The 26,108-nt window shown below is 53.0% G+C and overlaps 1 protein-coding gene across 1 annotated transcript in view; it reads left to right on the top strand.

Annotated features, from left to right (window-relative positions):
- Positions 1-8,428: 8,428 nt before the first annotated feature.
- Positions 8,429-26,108, top strand: part of COL5A1 (collagen type V alpha 1 chain) — a 325,021-nt gene continuing 307,341 nt past the window's right edge. The window contains exon 1 of the mRNA XM_056859974.1: positions 8,429-8,522. Coding sequence (XP_056715952.1) covers positions 8,429-8,522 — 94 coding nt within the window. The remainder of the gene's footprint in view (positions 8,523-26,108) is intronic.

Here is a 26,108-nt window from a genome sequence, read left to right as displayed (position 1 = left end):
GCAGAGGATAGGACTCACAATAATGGCTTTACATTATGGGCAGGAAGATACTGGCTGGATATTAGGGGGAAATTGTTTTACAACAAGAGTGGTTCAGCAGTGGAATCAGCTACCCAGGGAGGGGGTGAGCTCCCCCTCACTGGCAATCTTTAAGCAGAGGTTGGACAAACACTTGTCAGGGATGCTCTAGGCTGATCCTGCATTAAGATGGGGGTTGGACTAGATGGCCTGTATGGCCCCTTCCAACTCTGTGATTCTATTAATCTGAATTCTGTTGGTTTCAGCAGAAACTACTCCTTCTGTTTAAACCTTTTCCACTGCAATCAGTAGAACGTGGTATCATCTAACTTTGGCTTGATAATGCCCTCTAATTTCCCAGATAAACTAAAGTATGTATGCAACGATATGTGTGGGGGGGAGGCTGCTGAAACCTCTTTCTTTCTCTTACAGGGCCTTCCGCTGGTGCAAGCAGCATTTACGCCGGTGCAAGCGGCCTGGACACTAGTGTAAGTGGAGTTAGGCTGGTGGTGGTAGGTGGCGGAGGGGGGAGGTGCGGGCGTGCCAGCACAAGGGTCATGCCAGTGCCTGAAAGGTGCAGAAGCATCTGCCGTTGGGTGCAGGGACATTCCCTGGGGTGTTCTGCCAGCTAGGAAGCCTCCTAAGGCCCTTTCAGGCCGGGAACACCCACTTTTGCCACGGAAAAGTTTCACCAGGTACTTGGCGTAGCCCATTGACCGCCATGCAACCACTCTGGACCCTCATTTCTGTGCCGTGCCCAAGCACTGCCAGCCCAGGAAGCGGCAGCTCCCCTCTGGGGGAGGGCCCTCGTCAGTGGGAAATTCCCTCATAAGCGGCACTTCGAAGCCGCCGCTCACTTGACAGGTAAGCCTCGCATGGTCCCGCAAGCTGCCGGTCTGCGACGGGGGATCGGGACTTTGCGGTTTTTTCACTCCAACTCCCAAACTCCCAGGGGACTTTGTGCATTCTCCCCTCCAGCTCCCGAACTCTCGGGGGACTCTGCCTGGGTCAACCCCAAACACCGGCGGTCAGCTACCTCCCTGGCGGACTTGTGTGGTGGGTGCCCGAGCTCTCCAGTCTGCCGGGAGGAGTGGAAGCGCACACCAGCCCTCGCTCTAGCGACAGCCTCCGCCAAACCCCTCATTGAGTCAGCCTGTGATCCCTCTGTTTGCTCTTTTTGAGATGCTGAAACCACCCAGCCCAGGACAGAGGCTTGGCGACACCTGTATGTTGCTCTGGCCGTCCCTCGCCGCGCCCGCCTTCCACTAACGCTGTGCTCACAGTCAGCCCTCTGCAGCCTCCACAGGCAGGCTCAGGATGACCCCACTGCCTTTGCACACCAGCCAAGGTACGGGACCACCACTCTGCTATGCCAGGCAGACCCCTGGCCGCACTACATGCCGGCCGGGAGTCTGCCACATGTCCCCCCCTCACACCGTTCTTCTAATTTCAGGTTTCTCCATGGGCTGCCGCTCCACCTGACACCCCCCCCCCCGGCGCGCAATCAAATGAACAGGAGCCTCTCGCCGGGGGAAGGTTACCGCCGTCTCCATCCTCTGAGTCAACTCGTTGCCCCCCCCCAAACACAACTGGAAATGGGCTGCACTCTCTGCGCTCAGCCACGCCGGCCCACCCGTGTCCTCTCCCCTCCCCTCCCCCATGGAATCTCCTAATAATGTTGTTCTTGTGACACGGGGCGCCTGATTATTTCTTAGGAAAGGCGACGGGAGGGGCCTGTGCAGCTGGTGCAGCCGGCCTGGCTGAGGGAGGGTTCCATGCCAACCCCCTCGGGGGCACTCTGCTCCCCCTCTGGACTCCGGGGGAATATCTTGGGGGGGGAGTTCTGTGTATGGGCGGTGTGGGGCTGATGGGTGCGGAGCCACCCTTTAATTTGCATGACAAGTCACTGTGGTTTCTGGCCACCCATACTTTGCCCCCTCCCATCCGGGGGGTGCAAGGAACACACCTGGGGCTCGTTTCACACCTAGCACATGCATGCCTGTCCCTGTTGGCCTTTCTCCCGGGGCCACCCTATCTTGGGCGCCACTTCCCTCCTTAGCTGTCTGACTCCTGCAGCCAGTAAACAGCAGTCGGCTGCGGCTCATTTGGTGCGGCCGCTCGCCTCTCCTCTGCAGCTGCCCTCCTCTGGCATTGCCCTGGCATGGAAACAGCCTGATCAGGTGGCTGCTGCCCCTGGCTGGGGCTCCTGGGCCCCAGCCGCTAATTTCCAAGTGAAGGCTTTGAGCCGACCCTGGAGCCTGAATATCTGTTGTTGTCTGACGTGGGCTGCCCAGGCTCCACAGCCATGATTGCAAACCCACCGTTACTCACACCTCGTCAATCACCATGTTTTCCACCTTCAATCCTACCATGACTCCCACCACCACCAACACAAATACAAGCCCTCCTCATGGGGAGGACCGGCCACTGCAGTGTCAAGAACAGACAACCAACTAGCCTCTGGAAACAGAGAAAGCGCCCTCGCGGCGGCGCCACCCCCAGGTGTTGCCCGGCTTCATGAGGGCCGCCTCTCCTGCTACTCTCGCCCCAAGCACACCACACCCTCACCTGTGGATGCTTGGGAGAGGCTGTCCTGCCCCCTTCCAAAGTGTCTGCTGGTGTGTGGGCACCGTGGCACTCAAACGCATTCCCTCATGCTCCACACCTGGCCTTCGCGCATCGAGGGCAGCCAGGATGAGGTGACAGACTGCATGGGAGGGGATGAAGGGGGAGGGAGAGAGGGTGACTGGAGGGGCCAGGCCCCCCCACTCCCACAGGGGTGGGGGACGGCTGCTCTGGGCGGCCACCAGCAGAGTTGCACTGAGGGGGCAGCTGCCGGGTGAGTTCCTCTCACGGCCGATCCCCCACCTTAGGCCGGGTGTCTGATGAGGCGGTCCACTGTGGGGAGGCCCTCCATGGGCAGAGAGGAGGGTGAGGGGGATGATGGCTCTGTACTTTGCCTTGCAGGGTCGGGAGTCACCCGACCATGGGTCCCCAGAAGCAGCCTGTGGCCCCACCCGCTGCAGGGTTGTGGTCTGCTCCTGCCCAGCTGGCTCATCTTGTTTACGGACTGGCCAGCCTACAGTGAGGCCACCGGCGACCAGGGGCCCTCTACAGGACCCCACCTGGCCTGCTCAGGGAAGGAGAAGGAGTCCCTTTACCCCTGGCCAGAGCCTGGTGTGGGCCCAGGAAGGTGGGGGCAGGGGTGGGGGGTGCGATGCAAGACTCCCTGGAGGCCCCCGCAAGCTCTCTATCTGCTGGTTTTGCAGGAGCAGAGAGTGGCCCCTGCGGAGAGAGACCTGGCCCTTGCGGGCAGGTTGGACATCGCCCGACAGGTCGGGTGGCCCTCATGCAGGCGTGGCCATCAGCAGGGTGGGCACCCCTTGGCAAGCATCAGACACGGCTTGGGTCCGACAAGGGAGGCACGGAGCCTCAGTCCCCCCCCCATCGGAAGTTGCTTCTGCCAAAGCCTCCACCACCCTTCCAGTGATGGCCAGTGTCCGGGACTCAACCCCCTTTCAACCCGCTGCCACTTGGCTAAGCAACCTGCCGCTACGAGGACGGCCAACAGAGTCCCCATGGCCCGAGGACTGACAGTGGCTCCTTGGACATATGCCTGGCCTCAGCAGAGAGGCCAAGCTGGAGGGCCTGTGGTCAGGTCGTCGGTCAGCCCTCCCTGCACCATGTCCAGCCCACCGCTTTTCTCCCCCTTCCTGTATGTGTTCCTCTTCCCCAATGGGCCGGTGCCCCCTAATAAAGACAGTTTCCCTGAGAACAGCGTCTCCTGAGTCCTGACTTGGTGGCAGGGGCCCGACACGCCAGACGCGACACTCGTGGACCCCGGGAAGGGATGGCCGCAGCAGTGGCAGGGGCTTTTGTAGCAGTGCGTCCATGGCAGACAGCGCCTGGTGACTGCACTCTTGGGAGGCTGAGGTTCAGTGGATGGCCAGTTCCCACGGTGGCCGCAGAATGAGAAGGGAGGTCGAGAGGGCATGGTTCAGCGTCACAGTGCTGGCAGCTCCCAGCCACCCTCATGGAGATTTGCATGGAACTGCGGCCATCCTTTAGTGGCCGCCTGCTGCCAACCATGCCCTCCTGGTGCCAGCTCCACCAGTGGGGGTGGGCCCCCTCGCTGCCCCCCAGAGGCCTAGACCCCCAAGTCCCCTGGGACTCGGACCACTATGACATGTCAGCCTGCCGTGACCACCCAGGTGGCTCCGCTGCCGATCATCCAGCCTCTTGGGGGTCTGGCTATCTTCCGAGCTGGGATGTCCCATGCCAAAGCAGCTGGGACGCCTGGGGCCTGCACGGGCACGGCAACAGCCATCTGTACAGATGCATCATTCCCGTGTCTCGCCCTGGTGGCGGGATACTTGTAACCAGACCGAAGTCGAAAAAGGGGCTGGCGTAACTATCCGTCGGCCCCGCCCCTAGCCACCAGAGGTGCGCTTGCTCTTGCGTGGCACCTCCAAGCTCGGATGCCGGCAGACCCTGCCCCCTCTTCAGGGGGTCCAACTTTCCCTTGGCTGAAAGACAGAGCTTGCACACACCCTCTCCCCGTGGCCGTCCCCATCCCTGCAGGGCAGTCCATGGCCCCCAGCACTGTAAGCGCCCAATGTGCTAGGTGGCTGGGAGGTGGTGGGTGACGGATGCAGAAGCGGATGCATCCAGAGCTCCCAGCTGCAGAGGCGCTGGCAGAGCAGGCAGAGGTGTGAACACATGAAGCTGCCTTATACTGAATCAGACCCTTCATCCATCAAGTCAGTATTGTCGACTCAGACTGGCAGCGGCTCTCCAGGGTCTCAGGCGGAGGTCTTTCACATCACCTACTTGCCTAGTCCCTTTAATTGGAGATGCCAGGGATTGAACCTGGGACCTTCTGCACACCAAGCAGATACTCTATCACTGAGCCACGGCCCCTCCCCTGGTAGGGGGCATGAGGGCACTGTCGGAGCGGTGGAAGGCACAGCAGACATTGGGGAAGGCGAGGAGGTGTCCGCGGGTCGCCCGAGTGGGGACCCTTTTGTGGGTGGCCCAGAGGAGCAGGAGACCTTGCTGCTGCCACGGTTGCCGCCCAAGGCATCAGGGAAGGTGCGGGGCCATAGCCATGGCCAAATGAAGAAATGCTCCACGACATCTGAACGCACCCTGTGGAAGGTGCCAGCGGTCAAAAGCCACTGGGACCACAGCAAGTTGTGCAGCCCAGAGATGGTCCTGCAGAAGTGCGCTGCCGAGCGCAGCCCACCTCCTCGTGGCTCCTGTGGATGACTTTCCCTGTGCTGTTGGAAGTACTCCAGGCCCTTCCTGCACACTAGCCAGAGGATCCTGACGCTCTCCCTGCACCTTTAAGAACATAAAAACATAAGAAAGGCCCTGCTGGATCAGACCAAGGCCCATCAAGTCCAGCAGTCTGTTCACACTGTGGCCAACCAGTGGCCACCTGTGGTGCTAGCGATGGTGCTGCTGGCTGCGAGGTGCCCCCAATGCCGCAGTTGCCAGCAGGTTAAGCCCTCACTGCTGCTGCAGGGTCACCCCAGAAAACCGGGGACACAGGCAGCAGGGGAATGTGAGCATCCCTGGCAGACACGAGCAGGGAGGGTGTGGTGCATGGGTGTGACTACAGGTTGGGGCACTGACCTGGGGGGAGGTGTCTCCGGCAAGACAGCATGCCATATTCCCGCCACACTGGTCCTTCTTGCCGCAACACCTCCATATCCCACCCCACAGCGCCCCTGGTCATCCTTTCCCGGCCTGGCCCCACCCCTCCAGCCCCTGCCCCTCTGATGGCCCTGCCTGGCTTTGGCCTGCGCTGTGGCGTCGCTGCGCCACCACGGTCTTAGAAATTATGAAATCATAGAATCATAGAGTTGGAAGGGACCACCAGGGCCATCAAGTCCAACCCCCTGCACAATGCAGGAAATTCACAACTACCTCCCCCCCACACACCCCCAGTGACCAGAAAATGGCCAAGATGCCCTCCCTCTCATCATCTGCCTAAGGTCACAGAATCAGCATTGCTGACAGATGGCCATCTAACCTCTTCTTAAAAACCTCCAGGGAAGGAGAGCTTACCACCTCCCAAGGAAGCCTGTTCCACTGAGGAACTGCTCTAATTGATAGGAAGTTCTTCCTAATGTCTAGACGGAAACTCTTTTGGTTTAATTTCAACCGTTGGTTCTGGTCCGACCTTCTTGGGCAACAGAAAACACCTCGGCACCATCCTCAATATGAGAGCCCCTCTAATACTTGAACATGGTTATCATATCCCCTCTCAGTCTTCTCCTCTTCAGACTACACATACCCAGCTCCTTCAACCTTTCCTCATAGGACTTGGTCTCCAGACCCCTCACCATCTTTGTTGCCCTCCTCTGGACACGTTCCAGCTTGTCTACATCTTTTTAAAATTGTGGTGCCCAAAACAGAACACAGTAGTTACAGCATCAGCCTGCTGACTCATGTTCAGTGCTTGGTCTAGTAAGACCCCAAGATCCTTTTCACACACACTACTGCTGAGACAAGTCTCCCCCATCCTATAATTATGCATTTGATTTTTCCTACCTAAATGCAGAACTTTACATTTGTCTTTGTTGAAGTGCATTTTATTAGTTCTAGCCCACTTCTCCAGCCTGTCAAGATCATCCTGCATCTTGGCTCTGTCTTCTACAGTATTAGCTATCCCTCCCAATTTAGTACCATCTTCAAATTCCTATTCCTGCAAGAGAATTACACAACTTGAAGGTTGACAATGAGGAAATTGAAATGGTTCAAGACTTTCTATTCCTTGGCTCCACCATCAACCAAAAGGGAGACTGCAGCCAAGAAATTAGGAGATTGAGACTGGGAAGTGGGAAGGGCAGCCATGAAGGAGCTAGAAAATATTTTGAAGTGTAAGGATGTGTCACTGGTCACCAAGACTAGATTAATTCATGAGGTACCTGAAGAAGTGAGCTGTGGCTCACGAAAGGTCATACCCTGCCAGAAAATATTTTTGTTAGTCTTTAAGGTGCTACTGGACTCTTGCTCTTTTCTACTACTGCAGAAAGACTAACATGGCTACCCACTGTAGATTAATTCATGCCATTGTATTCCCTATTACTATGTATGGGTGTGAAAGCTGGACAGTGAAGAAATCTGATAGGAAGAAAATAGATTCCTTTGAAATGTGGTGTTGGAGGAGAGTGTTACGGATTCCATGGACCGTCAAAAAAACAAATCAGTGGGTTATAGATCAAATCAAGCCTGAACTAACCCTAGACTAAACTGAGGCTATTGTATTTTGGTCACGTCATGAGACGACAAGAGTCACTGGAAAAGACAGTCATGCTAGTTAAAGTTGAGGGCAGCAGGAAAAGAGGAAGACCCAACAAGAGATGGATTGACTCAATAAAGGAAGCCACAGCCTTCAGTTTGCAAGATCTGAGCAAGGCTGTCAAAGATAGGACATTTTGGAGGACACTGATTCATAGAGTTGCCATGAGTCGGAAGCGGCTTGATGGCACTTCACACACACACACACACACACACTATTCCTTCATCCAAATCATTTATAAAGATGTTGAACAACACAGGGCCTAGGACTGATCCCTGAGGAACTCCACTAGTCACTTCTCTCCGAGTGGATGAGGAACCATTAAGAAGCACTCTTTGGGTGCGATCTGTCAACCAGTTGCAGATCCACCTAACAGTAATAGGATCGAAACCACATTTTCCCAATTTGTCAACTAGAATACTTGGCAGGAGGGCCAAGGGGAGGCCGGAGTCTCCCCCCCCCCCCCCGGGCAGCACGCGCGGACCAGGCCGAAGGAGGGGGCCGGGGGCCGCCGGGGGCGCGGGCGAGCGAGGGCTCCCGCGGAGCGGGCAGCCCGCCGCCTTGGCCCCCGCCGCTGGCCGCTGTGCCGCGGGGCCGGGGGCGTCGAGCCGCTCTCCGGAGAGGGGGCCTGCGAAGGCCCCGAGGAGGCCGGCGGCTGCCGCCCGGGCCCGGCACAAGAGGGGCGCCCGGCGCCGCCCCCGCCGCCGCCCCGTCGGGCTCCCCGCCCGCCCGCCCGCCGGCCGCAGCTGGCCGCCCCTGGCTCCGGCGCCGTCGTTCGAAGTTGGCGCGGGGGGCCGCCCCCCCCCCGGCCCCGCCCCGCCCCGCCCCGCCGTCGCGGCCCTCCGGCCGGCCGGCCGGCCGCCCCTCGGGGGGAGGGGGAGGCGGGGCCCGGGGCTCTCCCCACGCCTTGATTGGCCGCGGCCCCTCCGGAGTGACAGCCCGGCCCCGTAGAAGAAAGCGGCCGAGGCGGAAAGAAAGTCCTCACTCCCCGCTCCGCGACGGCGAAGAGGCGCCCGGCTCGACCGACCGACCGCCCGCCCCTCGCCGGCTCCCGCCGCGCATGGCCTCGTAGCGCCGCCGCCGCCGCCGCCGCCGCCCCCCATGGCTACGCACACGCGCTGGAAGCGGGGCAGCAGCGGGCGCGCCTGGCGCCTGGCGCTCGCCCTCCTGGCCGCGCTCGCCCCCGGCCGCGCAGGTAAGCCCCCCGCGCCGCCCCCGCCCCCAAGCCTCGGCGCCCTCGCAGGGGCCGCCCGTCGAGCGCAGCCCGCAGGCGGCGCGAAGAGAGGAGGCGGCGGCGGCGGCGCTCCCGGGGCCCCCGCGCAGGGTTGCGCTGCTCGGCGGGGCCGCCCCCGCTGGCCCGCTCGCCGCCAGGGGCCCCAGGGCCGCTCCGGCCCCGCTGCTGCCGAGGAGCAGCGCTGGTCGCCTGCTGCGGCAGGCCTGCTGGAAGGGGGAGCGGCCGCCCCCCGCCGCCCCCCGCCGCCCCCACCCTGGCTGGCGGCCCGGCGAGCGGCTCCTCCCGCGGCAGCTCCGGCGAGAGCCGTCGGGGCCCGGGGCCCGGCGGCCGGGGAAGCGCGGCGTCCCGCGGGGCGAGTCTGGCGTGCATCAGCCACGGCGACAGCCGAGTCCCGGCGTTGCGGCTCCCGGCGGCTGGGTGGGCTTCGAAATGGGACGTGTCGCTGGGCGGCGCTGGGCGACGGGGGCTGCGGGGATTCAGGCGTGCCGCCGTGGCGGCGCCCGAGCCCTTCGCGCAGCGCCGACGCTCGTGCTCTTTCTTTGGCGAAACTCCCGCACGGCTACAAAAACGAGCCCAGGCTCCGAGCTCTGCGACCCAGCGTCCGCTTTTAGCATTGCCAGAGGCGGGGGGCCGATGCAAGGGAGCTGCCCCGGTTAAGGCTAGAGTACTGGTGCCAAAGGAGATGAAGTGTCGCAGGGGAAACCTTGGCTTCGCAAGCAGGCAATTCATTGGCGGTTCTTTCTGTGGACGGTGTGCTGTAAGCCAAAGCATTGCTGCCTGTTCAGAGGCACCTTATCCCCCAGGTGACGGTCCCTCATCAGGCTCTCTGAAAAAGGCAGCACCACCTGGCTGGAAGGGGCTCTGTGTTTTGGGGTGCGTAACGGGGCAGTGTCCACAACATCTCTTTACAATTTGGATCGCTTAATGTGGGGACTCTCTCAAATTGCTTTTCTCAGAAGGCGGGCTAATATAAGCCATACTTTGCAAATGTTTGAGGTGCCACGGGGCAATGCTACTTCTTGGGAGCCAGATGTGCCCCACGGGCTGCCAGTTGGCTGTCCTGGCTGTAGATGTTGTTTCTGCAGGGGCACCCAGCCAGCCCGTCCTCTTCTGCCCTCTCCCAGCTATAGAAAGGGGGAGTGTGGATGCTCTGGGTGCAGCTTTCACACGGTGATCTGTTCTCTGCTAGGCATGTGGTGCTCTTGGTCCCTCTGCCTCAGGCATGCGCATACTCCTCCGGAAAGCAGGCTTGCAGGAGCTGGGCTGGCTCCCTCGGTGCCATTTGGGACTGGGGAGATAATGGCCACCAAACTCCATGCTCCTTCGAATTGCAAACACTTCTGGTGAGCTTCCAGGAGAATCTTGGCTGAGGAAACTGGGGGAGGAGTCCGAGTCCTGGCAGCCCCAACACCCGTAGAATGTTCCAAAGATTTTTGTTAGTTTGCTTCTCATCCCACCCCCTAGAAACAGCTGAGCAAGAAAAGCAGCGACTGAACGGCCGTGCCACACCACACACACCAGGTTGGACTCTAGAAATCTATCCTGCTAAAATCGGTGGGGCTGATTTTGCCGGTTTCAATGCTCAGACAGGGCCGCTGGGTTGGCTTCTGGTTGCCCTGTCTCTCAAAGCTGTCATTGAATGAGCAAAGAGCACCAAAAGTGGACAGGGGCTTGGAGCTCCTCAGTGAGGGTTTTGTGGCTCTCTCTTGTAACACTGAAATTTAGGGACACGCAAAGCCATTAGAACCAGGTATGAGTCCAGTTGCGCCTTAAAGACCAACAACATTTTCCGAGGGATAATTTTTCGTGAGTCAAAGCTCACTTCTCCTTGTATGCAATGCAATTAGTGGTCAGTAGGTTCAGGACTGAGCGAGGAAAGTGCAACTTTGTGCCATAACATAATTACCCCATGCATGGTATTGACAGTGGCAAGTTCACAGGTCCATTCATGGCTATTAACCGAGACAGTTACGTGTGTTCAAGGGCCACTATCTCTGAATATCAGATCCGATCCATAAGGCCTGCCTTGCCAGATGAGACCAAGGACCATCTCTTCTAGCCTTCTCTTGCAATAGCAGCCTGCAGAGTCCTTCAGACTATTGTTTCTTCCTAGCGCCTGCTATTTTGAGGTACACTGCTTCTTCCTCATGGCCTGCTGTCCACACTTCTCACTTTAATTGGCGTATTTAAAAATCCATGTTAGTGTCATGCAGTCTGGCTTGTCTATATACAGCCCCCCGTTTTATTGAACTGGTTGCCAGTCAGCTTTCGTGCAGGCCCTTCAGTCATGGAACCTGCGTCACTGGACCCTGGGAGCTGGGTTTTCTGTGGCGGTCTTTTCAGCATCCCTCCCAAAACATATTTCAAGGCTTTGGTGGCTGCCCATTGTGGCATTTATCGGTTTCCATTGTGTATCCAGAAGAGCACAACAGTTTTGTGCCTAAGCTACGCTTTTGGGTCCTGAAGTTCTTGTTTTCTTTTGGGAGAATTAATGTGAAATGCAGATAGATGTTCACATGGTATATCTTGCTACCCGGGCGTGCAGGGCTTTTTTGTGTTAGGGGGATTAAAATCGGGGGCCTCTTACACTCCAAAAGAGCAGCATGTTGTCAATCAGCTCTTGGGCCCTCCCTGCACCTGCAGGGGAGTTCGGTCGCCATGGCCTGCCAGGTGTCCGGCTTCACCCGGCCAGGGTTCAGAGATGGGTGAGGCCTGCTCTTGAGGCCCTAGTGATCCTCCTCTGCCGGTCAGATGTCATGCAGTGCACACTGAATTCCTTCCCCTGCCCTTACTGCAGCAGGAAAGGGAGGGGGCATCAGGCAGGGGGTCTCCATGCTCTGGAGTGGGGTGAGGGGGATGGAGTGGGGGATGCATCTAGGATGGCGACTTCGTTTGTCAAGGCAGGCTGGGATGCCTCTTGCCGGCCCACTTCTGCCCTGTGGCCCCGGACTCAGGAGACCTTCCTGGCTTGTCGTTAGCCGTTTTTCGTAATGCTTATAGTCCTGTGCTCAGCTGAGTGAGGATGTGGAAGAAATGACTTCGAATCATACAGTGGGAAGGGACCACCAGGGTCATCCAGTCCAACCCCCTGCACAATGCGGGAAATTCACAACTACCTCCCCCACACACACACACACACCCAGTGACCCACTACTCCATGCCCAGAAGATGGCCAAGGTGCCCTACCTCTCATGATCTGCCTAAGGTCATAGAATCAGCATTGCTGACAGATGGCCATCTAACCTCTTCTTAAAAACCTCCAGGGAAGGAGAGCTCACCACCTCCCAAGGAAGCCTGTTCCACTGAGGAACCACTCTAACTGTTAGAAAATTCTTCCTAATATCTAGATGGAAGCTCTTTTGATTTAATTTCAACCCGTTGGTTCTGGTCCGACCTTCTGGGGCAACAGAAAACAACTCGGCACCATCCTCTATATGACAGCCCTTCCAGTACTTGAACATGGTTATCATATCCCCTCTCAGTCTTCTCCTCTTCAGGCTGAACATACCCAGATCCTTCAACCTTTCCTCATAGGACTTGGTCTCCAGACCCCCTCACCATATTCGTTGCCCTCCCCTGGACACATTCCAGCTTGTCCACATCCAACATGGAACACAGTACTCTAGGTGAGGTCTAACCAGAGCAGAGTAAAGCGATACCATCACTTTGTGTGATCTGGACACTATACTTCTGTTGATACAGCCCAAGATCCCATTTGCCTTTTTAGCTACTATATCACACTGCTGACTCATGTTCGGTATTTGGTCTACTAAGACCCCAAGATCTTTTTCGCATGCACTGCTGCTGAGACAAGTCTCCCCTATTCTATAATTATGCATTTGATTTTTCCTACCTAAATGCAGAACCTTTTAATTTGGTGCCTCAAACAGGAGAGGAGAGAGGGCTCCCAGGGTCACTTTGCCATTTGTTATGCAACTCTGCTTTTCCCTTTCGGTAAAACATGCCAGGCAACAGAGTGGTACCTCCCAGGATTGTATTGGGTGGGTGCGGGGAATAGCCATGGGCAGAGGAGGTGGCCCAGCAGACAGCTTTGGAGGTTTGAGTAGGGTATGAGAATAAGCATAAGACGCACCCCTTGGTTTCAAGTTTGATTTAGAAGACCCTTGGAACTCTCCTAGATGGCTCATGCCCTAAATGTGCCAGCACAAGGAGGCTGCTGAGGGGACAATGGCTTGACCTGTCTGGAATCTTCCAAAGAGAACAGTCTGGGTGGAGGAGGTGGGAAGTGGGGTGATCTTCAGCTTCTCACTTTTTATCCCACCTGTTTTTTCTAAGGAGCCCAGGACAGGAGCATATCTCCCAAGTGAATGGTGGGGGCGTATTCTTGGTTGCAGTTGGATAGAGCGATGTGGGCAGACCGGAGTAGGGCATGGCCCCTGCTGATGCCCAGGAAGGCCTGGGGAGAAGGCTGGGTGTGCTCCAGGGCACCTGGGGCTAGTTTGGTGGGCTGCACGTTGGGCCACGGGCCAGCTGCCTAGCAAGCCTGGAGAAGCTGGGGTGGGATCCACTTCCAAGCTGGGAGTGAGTTTTGTCTCCTCTCCCTGGCAGTTTTGTCCTGGGGTCGGCACAATCTTTCTTTGGGGTGGAATCGAGTCCGTGGTTTTCCCAGGGCCATCCAGTGGCCACCATGGCTGGGCGTTGCACCTGTGATGATGATGGGGTGAGAGGGGCCTCTCCCCCCTCTCTGCCATTTCTCAGCCCCCATCGTGTCTAGTGAGGCAGGTTGGCTGGTGGGAGTTCCCCCTGTTTTCTCCCACCTCATAAGCAGCAGCTGCCAGGGTAGTGAAACATATGGGGGCGGGGGATGAAACTTGCCAGGGGGGAGAGAAGAAGGAAGAGGCTGGCAGACCGGTGCTCCCCAAATGAAGTCACCATGACACCCTTCCCAGTAGTGGTGTGTGACCCTGCTTGCATTGGGTTCGCTGCCATCTTGTTTAAAGGGCCAGAGGCAAGTGGGTGGGGTCATGGCTGGGATCTCTCTTGCCTGATTGCCGTTGTGGATCCTGGTTTGGCGGTGACTGCGTGGGAAGATCTGGTGGAGCGGGCTTTGTGTGTGGGGCACAGGGCCCTCAAGTGAAACATGAGCAGTGTGGTGTAAAGCCACTGGTGCCGTGTCTGAAGAGCACCAGGGTCTCTCTGAAGGGCTGTGGGGCATCTTGAGTTGGTTGTGGGGCACTGGCTATGCGAGGCATGCCTCTTGCTGATGTTCTGCCCTGGCAGGAGCAGCTGACGTTTAAAAATGGATTACTTATTCTTTGTTTATACACGCCCTTCTGAAGTTCAAGCCAGCTTGCAAAAGAAATGAATATAGAGTGAAACAAACGTGATTCCCGTTTTCTTTCTGTACAGCTCCCACTATGTGCCAGGGATCCAGATGTGGGAGATGAAAGGCCATGTGGAGGCGAGGACGGGATTGCGAGGGGGAGTGTGAGCTCTTGGGGGTGACCTCATAGTACAGGCTTGTGCTGCTGGGATGAAGCCTGCCAGCTTGTGGAGCAGAAAGTCCTGGGGTTTGGGAAACCGCATGCGCAGCTTTCAGGCTCCTCACAGAAAGCATGTGGCTGTGAAGTTTTCTCCCCCACATTTGTGGCACAAGATGCATCTGTAGGACTTCGCTTTCTTCTATGGTTAAACCTGCCCTATTAGCAGACATTACCTTCTCTGTCTTTTAAGGAGAAGGCACTTTGGACGTCAGTTTTCTTAGTCTGCATGTAAACATCTGTACGGCAGATGATATTCTGCAGAAGCTTCTGAAGAGCAGTTGTAATGTGGGCCTCTGAGTTTTGCAATAAAGAAAAAGAGGAGAAAGCCACAATCTGAAGCCCGTGTCCGGCCTGGATCTCGGGTCTGCTTCTGTGCAGTTCTGGTTGGCAACTAGAGGTCCCCCCACTACCCAGCCTTTCAGTTGCCCACGTTGAGGTGGCAGAAGTGGGACAAAGCTGGCCTTTGGAGGCAGAGAGGGACTTGCTTTGGGAGTGGCACTCACTGGCCGTGAAGGTCCCGCTCCCTCCCCCCCGAACCCACACCCATCTCAGTGTCTCCTGGCATCCAGTGGTTGGGGTGGATCCCACAGCCACTTCCTAGTGGTGGATGTTGCTAGCATGCCAGGTGATCGGGCCGTCTACCCTGACCACGTGGGAAGAAAATGCAGCTGTCCCACAAGTGCTGTGAGAGCAGCCCAGAGGAAGGCACGCCCACATGGTCCGTGGCTAATGGGGCTTTCAGCGGCACTGAGCTCCATGCACATCTGTTCAGGATTCCTGCCATAGGGGTATGTCTGTACTGTAAATGTGCCAGGTGGCATAAGCGGTTCAAGGAAATCTGGGGGTGGGTCTTCTGAGAGGAGTTGGAAGCCTGGGAAGGAGCTTCGTAGCCCTTTTACAGAGTTGTGATTCCTCTTCTTCTGTGGGGGAAATAATAACTGGAAAGCTGTTCAAGGGCTGGCTGTTATGAAGCAGCCAGTATGCCTCTGAGCCTCAGATGCAGGAAGCAGCCACCAGATGGGGGGGGGGTTCCCCTTCAGCCGTGGCTTGGGAGTATTCCAAAAGTATCCGGCGAGGCATTGCTGGGCCAGGATGAACTCCTGGTCTGACCCAGCAGGCAAAGCTTCCCCATGTCCTCAGCATAACCTGTCACTCAGAATGGCTGGTGTGTGTGTGTGTGTGTAAAATGAACAACTCCAGAAGGTTGATTTGAATAGAAAAAGCACTTCTGCAGACCAGTATATTAGATAGTACCATGGCAACCAGCCCTGAAGCATTCAAGAGTTTGGAAAAGGTTCTACTGCCCAAAGAAGAGAGAAGGAGATCCATTAGATTATCTGAAGGCTTCTTGGAATGACATGGTGATAAAAGCCAAAATGGGAACGGAATTCTTCTCCAGACAAATGGGACACTGTTAAGATTCCTGGTGTGTGAGTCATTGAGTGAATTAACTTCTGTCTGTATAACTGGGGTCATTCCCCGTGTGGAAAGACAGTCATGGGAGGCTTGGGAGCTGATGTGTTTGTGTGACGGTGGGGGTGGGGGTAATGATGTCATGGGGACAGCCCTGCTCCGTGCTGCTTTGTGCTTTTGGGCCAGCCGCAGAAGCCCACCCCCTCCAAATACGGGCATCCCTAGAGATGGCAGTTGATGTAAAGGCTGCGGGATGGGGTGGGGGTGTGATTGTTGATTTGTGGCTTTTCAGGCATAGTTCCCAAATGGAGTGCTGAGGAACCGTGTTCGTCGAGAGCTCTTCTTAAAATGCTTCTGTGAGTGCAGCGCCGCAGAAGAGACTGCCCACTGTATCTCTGCATGATTACTGCTCTGGCTTTCTCACATTTCTCACTTGGCCTTCCTGATAGAGACGGTACTTCTTCCAGGTGTCATTGCATTAGGTGTGATCCAGTCATTCATTAACTCCCCATGCAGAGATGCAGTAGAAATAGTCAGTCTCAAATAGGCTGTCCAGTGCATCTCTGCTGTTCTTTGCTCACCTCCTTCCCAACAGGGGCCATACTTGGAACACTGACTCAGGTGGGAACATGGGTGGGGGAGGGGAAGCTCCATGTTTTGCTGGACGCAACATGCAGTGGGATGGGGGCGGGGAGATGGCCGCAGAGACAGAATGGATGGGACCACTTCAGGCAGGGGACTGCATTTTCATGGTTTCCCTACATCAGCAACTTCTAGGTGCCTTGGAACCTGCCAACTGGTTTCTTGGCACCCACCTGCTTATCCCACAAATCCAGCAACCTGGCCTGGCCTTCTTTCACCTGAGTGGACAGGAGGGGCTTTCAGAAGCACCCTTTGTGTCTGCTGGGAGCAGCCATTGAGAAAGCAGCCCCCCCCCCTGAACTGAGAGTGGGGGTCTGAGGAGAAGGGGCTTTGAAAAAGATCTTGAGAGGCAGCTAGACTCCTATGAGATTAAAGCCCTCCAAGCCCTGGTCGGTCTCTGGAATTCAGAGTTGGCCCCTGTTAGTGGAGTTGGCTCCCTCAGGCAGGTTGTGCTTTGCCAGTTTGACTTCTAGGTTGGCTGAAGAGAGCTGGGGCCGTGGGGCCGGGCGGCAGGGGGCTGGCCTGTAAATGGATGTCGTTCAAGCCCATTTTTGTGCAGTGATGGTGGCAAAGCATGCCTACTACTCCGCCTCTCCTGCATGCGCACAAAGCTGTCCAGCTGAGCAGTACTGAGCAGGGCCCCCTTTCCCATCTTGCCCTGAATGTTCTGATGCCCGCTGTGATGTTTTTGGTGTTCACTTTGCAGGCAAAATTGGTCACACCCACCTTAATTCACCAGCATACTGTCAGCATTTCTGTGCAGGTTATGGGCCCTGGGTTCAGTGCGGTCGGAGGTGGGCCCTTCCTCCCTGGCTTTCATACAGCATTGTAGGAAGTTGTGCACCTCCTGGGGTTTTCCCGGGTTTTCTCCGGTATCTTTCTCAGACCTGCTTTTGGGGAAAATGGCAGTGAAATCTGGATGGCTGCCATGTTCCTGGGAAGGCTGTGATTTCCCCAACCCACGTGGGCAGCCCTTTGCTTTGACCCGCTAGCCCACAATGTCCATTTTCTCTCCCCCCCCCATTCATAGCTCTCTCCCCTCCATGTGAAGCACTGGACAGCTGACTGGGTGTGTGTGAGCACTTCCTCCCGCACTGCCAGTTTCCCTCCTGCACAGGGAGGTCAGGAGCAGCACAAGGGAAATCTTGGCTTGCATGTCCTTCCTCTTCCATGGGGGGGGGGTTTGGGGGAGGTTCCAGTGAGAAGCAAAGGACTGGGAAATCCTGTGCTGTCGGAACTAAAACGTTTCTCCCGTTGGGTGCGGGTGTGGGAGCCTCGGGGTGAGTTCCCGTTGAGCTCAGCAGGTGGCTTTCGGCAAGTGAGGACTTTCCAGTTCAGGCTACCTTACAGGGAGGCTGAAGCGAACTGTTGCCCAACTTGAGCTCCTGTTGAGCCGCCACACGTCTCCACAGCAGCACTGACAGGCTTGTTCCTCTCCAGGTCTGGTGCAAGTTGTATCAAAGACGGAAGGTGACACTGAGGGGCCCTTCTATGCCCATAAACAACCCGAGTAGCGCACAGGTGCCCACTGGTGCGGGGAGGTTTTGGCAGCAAGGGTGTGGCTCTCTGGTGGCCTCCACTGGCCTGAAATGGCCCCAGAAGTGCATCCCAAGTTCTGCCATCTGCTCAGAGCTTGGAGCCGGTCCTGGTGACCTGGTGAAGGAGTGCTGTGGGGTGGGCAGGTTCCCCTTGGTTCCCAGACTGCTACATTGGACTGAGCAGCTGAGGCCTCCATGGCTTCTGTTCTCATGGGTTCAGAAGCCAAGCATTTAATTTCAGGTTTCTACGACAGTGTCCAGTGGCTGCTGCTTTTCTTCTCCCGTTTCAAAAAGATCTACGAACTGAACCTCCCCCCAAGCCACTCTCTGGCCCTTACTCCTCAAACTGGCCTCTCCGTCCCCTACTCATAGTGTGATCCGGGGGTGGGGGGCTCAGGTCACCCTAGCACAGCTGGCTGGCTTTCCCCCCTTAGGGCTTCCATGGATCTCTTAAAAGGTAAGGCATGGCTAATCTGTGATAAGTGATCTTGAGTGTGTACCTTATAGGACAGAAGAGCCCTTGCTGGATCAGCCCTAGGTCTATTTTGAAAGGATTTCAACATTGGATATTCCACCAGAAACTTGTCCTCCTTCTGGCCGCTTCTACACGGGGTTTTTTTGTGGCAGTGACAAGAGACGCCGGTTGAAGGTTCTGTGTCTGGAATTGGCTGAGCTGCTGTGACCCTGGAGAGGGCCATCACTGGGTCGATGGGGAAGCAGGAGAAGAGGAGGCAGGGAGGGAGGGAGCCTGGGAGAGAGGTGCTGAGAAGAGAGGAGCTGGAGCAGGGGAGGAAGAGCCTGCCAGGGAAGGGGCAGAGAGGAGAAATCTTTGGCTTCTGGCTTCAGTATTGCTACAGTGGCCTCATTACATTAAATACCCCAGTTTGCCCAAAATGTAGAATATTTGGAAGTGATGGTATTTCTTGAATCAGTCTGGACACAAGAGCGTGCCGCACTGCCCGTCTTGTTCAGAAATGTGTGAATGTTGACTAACCCCACTTTTCTTTTGTAACTGGAAATTTCATGCAGTTGCCAAACCTCATGCATAGAACTCGGATGAATTTTAGTCTCTTTAGGATATAAATAACACCAGGTATCCCAATGGCCGACAAACTCTTTTTCTGTCTCTAGACCTCCCCCCCCCCTTTTTTTTTTTTTTTGCTGATGGGAGAACTGTTGAATTTGAGAATTTCTGGCCAGCCCTGATCCTGATGACAAACCCAGATTTCTTTGTGTTGATGTTTAAGACATCACATGAAAACTTTGGAGGAAGACCATGTTATTCTTAAAAATAAATGACATTTTTGTGGCAAACAGTAAGAGCTGAAAAATACAGCTCAATAATCGGAAACAGGCGTCTCAGGAAGAGATTTGTGGCACTATTTTATGAAAAAATTACTTGAGAGCCCAGACTGGTATACCTGACATGTAAAATGGAATAGGTGAACAGGATACCTTGAGAGAAAGTAGCATTCCCCCCTGCATCCCCTCCCCCAATTGCTTGAATATGACCAGCTTGCTATAGGCCAGTTCTAGATTCCACTCAGGGGTTCTCCTGCATGTAATGCTGTGGAATAAATGGAAACGGTGCAGGGGAATCTTCCCAGCACTAGAAGAAAACATCAAGAAATTGGGCACCTAAGTGTTGACAGGGCTCCATTCTAGTGTCTGGAGAGAGTTCAGGTAGCTATAAATAGAGTAGGTTGACCAAGATGGTGGTTGTGGACCAGATGTTGTAGCCCTACCTGTAGAGGGTGTTGGGTGGGAGGGGCCACGGGACAGATATGGCAGGCAGTGAAGCAAGCTGGAATGGTGCACTGTTGGTTCTTTAGCCTTCAAGGGTGAGGAGGATCTTTCAGGGTTCTGGATTTAATCCCAGCCATGCCCCGTGGAAGAAAGGTGAAGAAAAATGCCAGGCTTTGGTTGGAAGCATCCCTACTTCAAGAGGACCATAGAATTTGGAAACAGCAAATCCTGGCAATTCTGGCTGTAGATTTGTCAAAAGTGCTCTTCTTTTTTTCTTCATTCTTTGTTTTCATAGTAAACCGGCATTGCTGGTTAAGCATTTTTTCTGTTTCTCAGTGGGATTTTTTTGTATATGTTCAGCTATGTTAAAGATGGTGTAGCCTTGAGAATTTACAATGAAATACTGAAAGGAAAGGCAGAAAAGGAAAGGGGTGGTGAGTTGTGGTAAGCAGCCTTGGAATCTGGGGGTGATGATAATACAAGCCTCCATTTTAGGGCTGTTGTAAAGATTGCAAGAAGATAATGCATGTGAAGTGCTTCGAACATTGACAATTTTATATATGTGTGTATATAAAATTAAAACAAAATGTTTCTGTTTCCTTTCCGTTTCCTGGTTGCCCTTCAAGAAGCGAGCATAGCATTATGGGAATAGTAGTTTCACGATGGTCATTCATGCAAACTATAGCCCCAAGTTCTTGCAGCAGAATCTCTTAAGAAAAACAAAGTTGGGTGCACGCAGCAATGAGATGTGGTGTTTACAGGAACAGTTGAAATTTTGAGAAAAGGGTGCCAAAGACATTCTTTGGTTGGAATGTCAGAAAAATGAGTGAGCATTTCATCAACCATATAATCTTTTTAGATTACTTCATGAGCAATTCTGGTGGGGCTGGAGGTGCTGAAGTATTTTATAATAGTTTGGCTCCTTGCAGAGACTGAGGCCAGCCCCGCTTTTAGCAAACCAGCTAGTGTGCTGGGGTCTGTCTCGAGAAGGAAGGGTAAAAGGGAACTTGGGGTGGGGGGGTTGCCTGATAGCTTTCAAAAAAATTTGTTAACACTTGTCTCCTACTGGACTGTTATTCTTGAACATTACAACAGCTTTTTAAAGCGAAGAATATTTGGCACAGCCCCTGTTAGAATTCAGAGTCAGCAAAATTTCAAGAAGGCTTGAAATTGGCTCAGATATGTCTGCAGTTTTATAGACATTTCTCTTTATTAAAGGGCTGGTTGTAAATTAAGCCTTTTAATTTCCTGACTGAAAGCTTCAACTGGCCTGTCTTTAGCAAATGGTTAACCACATGGGGGCAGGGAGCAGGCCTGAAATAGAATCAACGCTCAGGCTGTTGGGTTTTTTTTTGACAGGGTAGGGAAAGATGGCGGTACTGGAAGGATGCTAGAAAGAGAACAGAGAAAGAAATTGGGAGGAAATGGCTGGAGTCGCCCACTGCAATTTTGATGGGCCTTGAGTGAGCTTTTTCTTCAGCTTCAAAACGCTGCTGTTGTAAGTTGACCTCCAGCAGTCTTCTTTTCCAAGGGCCCCACGTTTGCTCCACAGACCTTGGCTCATTTCTTTGGGTAGTCACAAGGGCCAAAGGGACCAGCATGGTGTGAAGCAGGCCGCTCCTGGCTCCATCAGCCTCCTAGCTTATTGAGGGTTAAGGCTTCCTTCCCACTTTGTGGCTGCAAAAACGTGCCGCAGCACAGTGGCCGCCGCAGCAGGTGGCATGGCATCTGCACACCCCGGGTCCTGCAAGTGGACCGTTGCTTTCCTCCCCCTCCTCGCAATGGCGGCGGAGGGCGTGGCCGCTCGGACTCTCCCCCCCCACCGCCACGCCCAAGACCCCGTTTAGAATCCAAAGAAATCCGCGGAGGGGGTGTTTCTGCCTCCGTTTTAAAGGGGAGAGCCCCGGGAAGCTCGCGACTTGCGTTGTTTGGGCTGATCGCCTGTATTGCGTGAGGTGAATTTGAAGGCTGTAGGTGTGCTCAGTGGGATAAAAAAATGTAAAAGAAAAACAAGGCCTCACCTGCTTACAGAAAGTTCTTACCGTCCAGTTCCTGGCGATTTCTAGAGCTTCGCAGAAGGGACAAAGGGTAGCTCTAGGAATAGTTGGACATTCTATGGTCAGGACTTCTGGATGGTGGCTGAGTTACCAGACTGTTCTAATATAAATCAAGGACCAGCTAGTACTCGTGCTGTTGAATGGGATGCTTGCAAAGCTTTCCTCAGAGGAAGGATTATTGCATTTGCTTCTCACAAGAAGAAACGTAGAGAAAGGGAAGAAACAGTTTCGAAAAGTAAGTTGAACTATTTAAGCCAGTTTGCTGTATCTCCCACACTGGTCCTGTATTGGGAGCTGCAAAAGGCTGAGTTAAACAACATATTGTCAGCAAAAGCAGAATATGTTTTTAGCTTGTTTGTACCAGTCATATTGGGAAAGCGGTGAGAGACCAGGTAAAATTTTTGCAAACCATCTAAAGTAGCAAAAGAACAAAAATTGTACTGAAATAAATTTACAGTTTTATGAGTTCTATTCTGAATTGTACAGTAAAAGCAACAAATCCTTTGTAAAAGTTTTAAAAGCATTTTTCCTCACCTTAATCTTGCATGTTTCGATGTTACTCAACAACAGCTTCATGCTGATCTTTGTGTATGGATGAAATTAAAGTGGTGATAATGAATATGAAGCCTGGCAAATCTCCAGGACCATATGGGCTGACTACTGAATGGTATAAACCCTTTTCAGATTTTTAATCCCAAAATTATATTAATTGAATAATGAGAGTTATGAGTCTGGTTCATTGCTCCTGTCGCTATATGATGCTTATATTACTGTGACTCCAAAACCTGTTAAAGTCTGTGCTCAATGTGCACGTTTTTGACCCATTTCTTTGAGAAATGTAGATGCTAAATATGAACTGCCATTCCTGCCACAGACTTCAAAGGATTGTTAAAAGATTAATACATGTAGAACACATAGGATTTATGCAAGGTAGGCAAGGCACCAGTAATCTTAGGTTGGTCGTTGATTTGATTGCTTTGATCTGATTAAGTAACACCATTCTTAGAAATATTAACACATGATTATACTAAATTTTAACAAGTTGATCTCAGATATGCTTTTGGATTTGGGCAGATGGACAATGTTTAAACCTTTATGGATTAAAGAACATTCACTCAAAATGAACATTATACCTTGGATTATACGTGTTTTACATACAATTCCTTTACCTGGTAGGTATATTCATAAAATTAATACTTTATTTTGAAAAATTATGTAGGGTTCCTTACAGCTTTGGATTTTTTTAAAAAGCGTGCAACTCCCATTTAATAGGAGAAGGTATGGTTCTCCTGATCTTAGTTTGCATCATCAGGCATATTTGTTAGCTTGTACTAATTATTGGGGTGGCTCCTATCAGTTGGATGATCCACCGAGAGCTGTTTTGGAAGCTCCTCTGGTGCCCCTCTTTAAATGGTCATTAGGGTCTCTGTGTGTTGTAGCTTCTTGACATGTCTCTTAAACATGTGCTTTGGGCCTGTCCAGTTATTTGGTCTTTTGGGGAGGAAGTAATTACACATATCAATTTTTTATTGGACTATCCATTGTTTTTTTGAGGATGCTAATGTACTTTTTAACTGTTTGCCTGTCTTCTGGAGACTAACTGATGGTCAAAGAAAATGGACCCTCCATGCCCTTACTGTTGCTAAAAGACTTATATTACAACACTGGAGAGATAAATGCCCACCACCAGTAATCCAATGGATTGAAGACCTTACAGTTTTATCAGAATTTGAGCGTATGGCATATAGATGACAGTTGTGCAAGGACTTATTTTTAGATTATGGAAATCTTTTATAGAGGCTTATCTGTAGATTTGCCAGTTGCCACCACTGTTGCATTGTTTGATATTTTGATATTTTTTTATTTCTTTCTGGTTGAAGGTTGCAATAAAAAAATGGAAAACATTGGTCATTTATGCATGGTCGCTTTAACTGCCTGTATTCCCCTTTCAGCCAGATTCAAAGTAACTTGGGTTGGGGAAAACTGTATGCATTGGCTGGAATGATCAGGGACGAAACTGTGTGCTGATGGAGGCATGAATACAGAAAAGCAGTCTCCCAAGTTCAAATCAAGTCCCACCCCTTTAAATGCTGCTCTGTAATTGGCTGACTTCGCAGAACTCACCCTGAGAGAAGATCTCCTTCCCCCCAGACCCAACTGCCGCATAAAAAAGCATTTTAAGAACAAAAAACAAAAAACGGAGCAATCTGAAAGAAGGGGGGGGGGGGGAAATCCAAGCCTTGTTTTTAAAAAGCCTTTCTTTTGCTCAGAAAGAGCTCCGAGGTAGCAGGAAGCACTTGAATCCCTGCCTCTTTATACACTGTTTCATGATTGGCTGTGAGAGAAGCCAATCTTTTGTTCTTCCCCTGTTTGGCTATCTGCATGCTGCCTTGAAGAGGGGTTTGGAAAAGGTTGGGGCAAAGCTCAACCCGAGAACGGAGTATGCATGCTCTGTGACTCCGGAATAAGCCAGGATGAACGGCTTAATTCAGGCCAGAAGAGGAATGGGAAAAAACGGGTTTGTTTTGCGTTGAAACAGCATTGAGCTTCCAAGGAATGAGATATTGTGCATAATGAAAAATTTGATCCTGGCTGAAACAGGGAGTAAAGGAGGGTAAAGCGACCATGCAAAAATGACCATTGTGGCAGGAGACTTTCGCCTGGGTCCCGTCAGCATCTTGGCGTTTGTATCTCTGAATCTCTGTGCCTCAGTGTTTAAGTGCCTCCTTTTCCTTGGACACTTGGGGGTCTTTAAACGCACTGTTAATTTTGGCATCAACCTTTGCCTGTTATGATTATTTTCAGTCCCCAAATAAGTAGAAGATGGAGCTGCTGGTCACAGTGAGGCCCTGGTGGTAAAGCCCCCTTTCCCGCAGTCAGGGAAACTTTCCAAATGTGCAGTGGCACCTGGCTTCACGGGAGTATGGGGTCTCCTCTGGGATTCTGAGAAGATGTTCCCAGTTGCTCACCAGCCCTGGATCATTCACACTTACCTGGTGGGCTCTGACATTGGAAGCAAGGAAAGGATGGCATCACCACAGAAACAAGGCTTTGGAGGTTCCTGCTTGAAGTAAACAATTTCTGAGGACCTCTCCTCCCCCCCCCAAAAAAAAAGCGAGGGGAAAAATAGTAAAATTCTCAGGGGTGTTTGTGCGCCCCAAAGTGGTGCAGAGTGGTAAAGCTGCAGTACTGCAGTCAAAGCTCTGATCACAACCTGTGCTCGATCCCAACGGAAGTCTGTTTCAGGTAGCCGGCTCAAGGTTGACTCAGCTTTCCGAGTTTGGTGAAATGAGTACCCACCCAGCTTGCTGGGTGTGAAGTGTAGATGACTGGGGAAGGCAATGACAAACCGCCCTGCAAACACAGTCTGCCTAGTAACCGTCAGGATGTGATGTCACCCCATGGGTCAGTAGTGACCCGGTGCTTGCACAGGGGACTACCTTTACATGTGTCACAAGTTCCCAGAGGAAATAAAGACCCAGCTTCCTGGTCTTCAGCACACCCTTCTGCTGAAGTGACAGACCTTCATTCTGAGGGAGGACCTGTGAGGGATGCAGCCTGACCTTCTGGAGAGCAAAGGGAGGAGAAGCATCCGGCCTTCTGCTCCCCTTTCTGTCAGTATGGAGACAAGATGGGGGGTTCTGGCTTAACTCCGGTTCCTGATCTGCATTGGTTCACACACCCCTCCCCAGGCAGGAAGACAGCTGAAGAGAAGGAGGGAGAGTTCTTCTGTCAAGTATAGCTGTTGCTTGGCTCCAGGAGGCCACAGGGGAAAAAGGAGGATCCAGGTAACTACTGACCCATCAGCTTGACTTCTATACCAGGAAAAGTGTTCGAACAGATCATCAAACAGTCCGTCCTTGAGCATTTAGAAAGGATGGATCTGATCACTAAGAGCCAGCACGGGTTTCTCAAGAATAAGTCATGTCATACTAATCTTATCTCCTTTTTTGAGAAAGTTACTACCTTGCTGAATCAGGGGAATGCTGTAGACATAGTTTATCTAGATTTCAGTAAGGCTTTTGATAAGGTTCCACATAGTATTCTAGTTGACAAATTGGGAAAATGTGGGTTAGATCCTATTATTGTTAGATGGATCTGCAACTGGTTGACAGATCGTACCCAAAGAGTGCTAGTTAATTGTTCCTCGTCCACTTGGAGAGAAGTGACTAGTGGAGTTCCTCAGGGATCTGTGCTGGGCCCTGTGTTGTTCAACATCTTTATAAATGATTTGGATGAAGGAATAGAGGGGATGCTTATTAAATTTGCAGATGATACTAAATTGGGAGGGGTAGCACAGAGCCAAGATGCAGGATGATCTTGACAGGCTGGAGAAGTGGGCTAGAACTAATAAAATGCACTTCAACAAAGACAAATGTAAAGTTCTGCATTTAGGTAGGAAAAATCAAATGCATAATTATAGGATGGGGGGGACTTGTTTGAGCAGTAGTGTGTGTGAAAAGGATCTTGGAGTCTTAGTAGACCAAACACTGAACATGAGTCAGCAATGTGATGCTGTAACTAAAAAGGCAAATGCAGTCTTGGGCTGCATCAACAGAAGTATAGTGTCCAGATCACGCGAAGTGATGGTATCGCTTTACTCTGCTCTGGTTAGACCTCAGCTAGAGTACTGTGTTCAGTTTTGGG

This window comes from Euleptes europaea, chromosome 14, assembly GCF_029931775.1.
Source record: "Euleptes europaea isolate rEulEur1 chromosome 14, rEulEur1.hap1, whole genome shotgun sequence".
NCBI lineage: Eukaryota > Metazoa > Chordata > Lepidosauria > Squamata > Sphaerodactylidae > Euleptes > Euleptes europaea.
The sequence above is the reverse complement of the archived record's forward strand: the minus strand, read 5'-3'. Positions and strand labels throughout refer to the sequence as shown.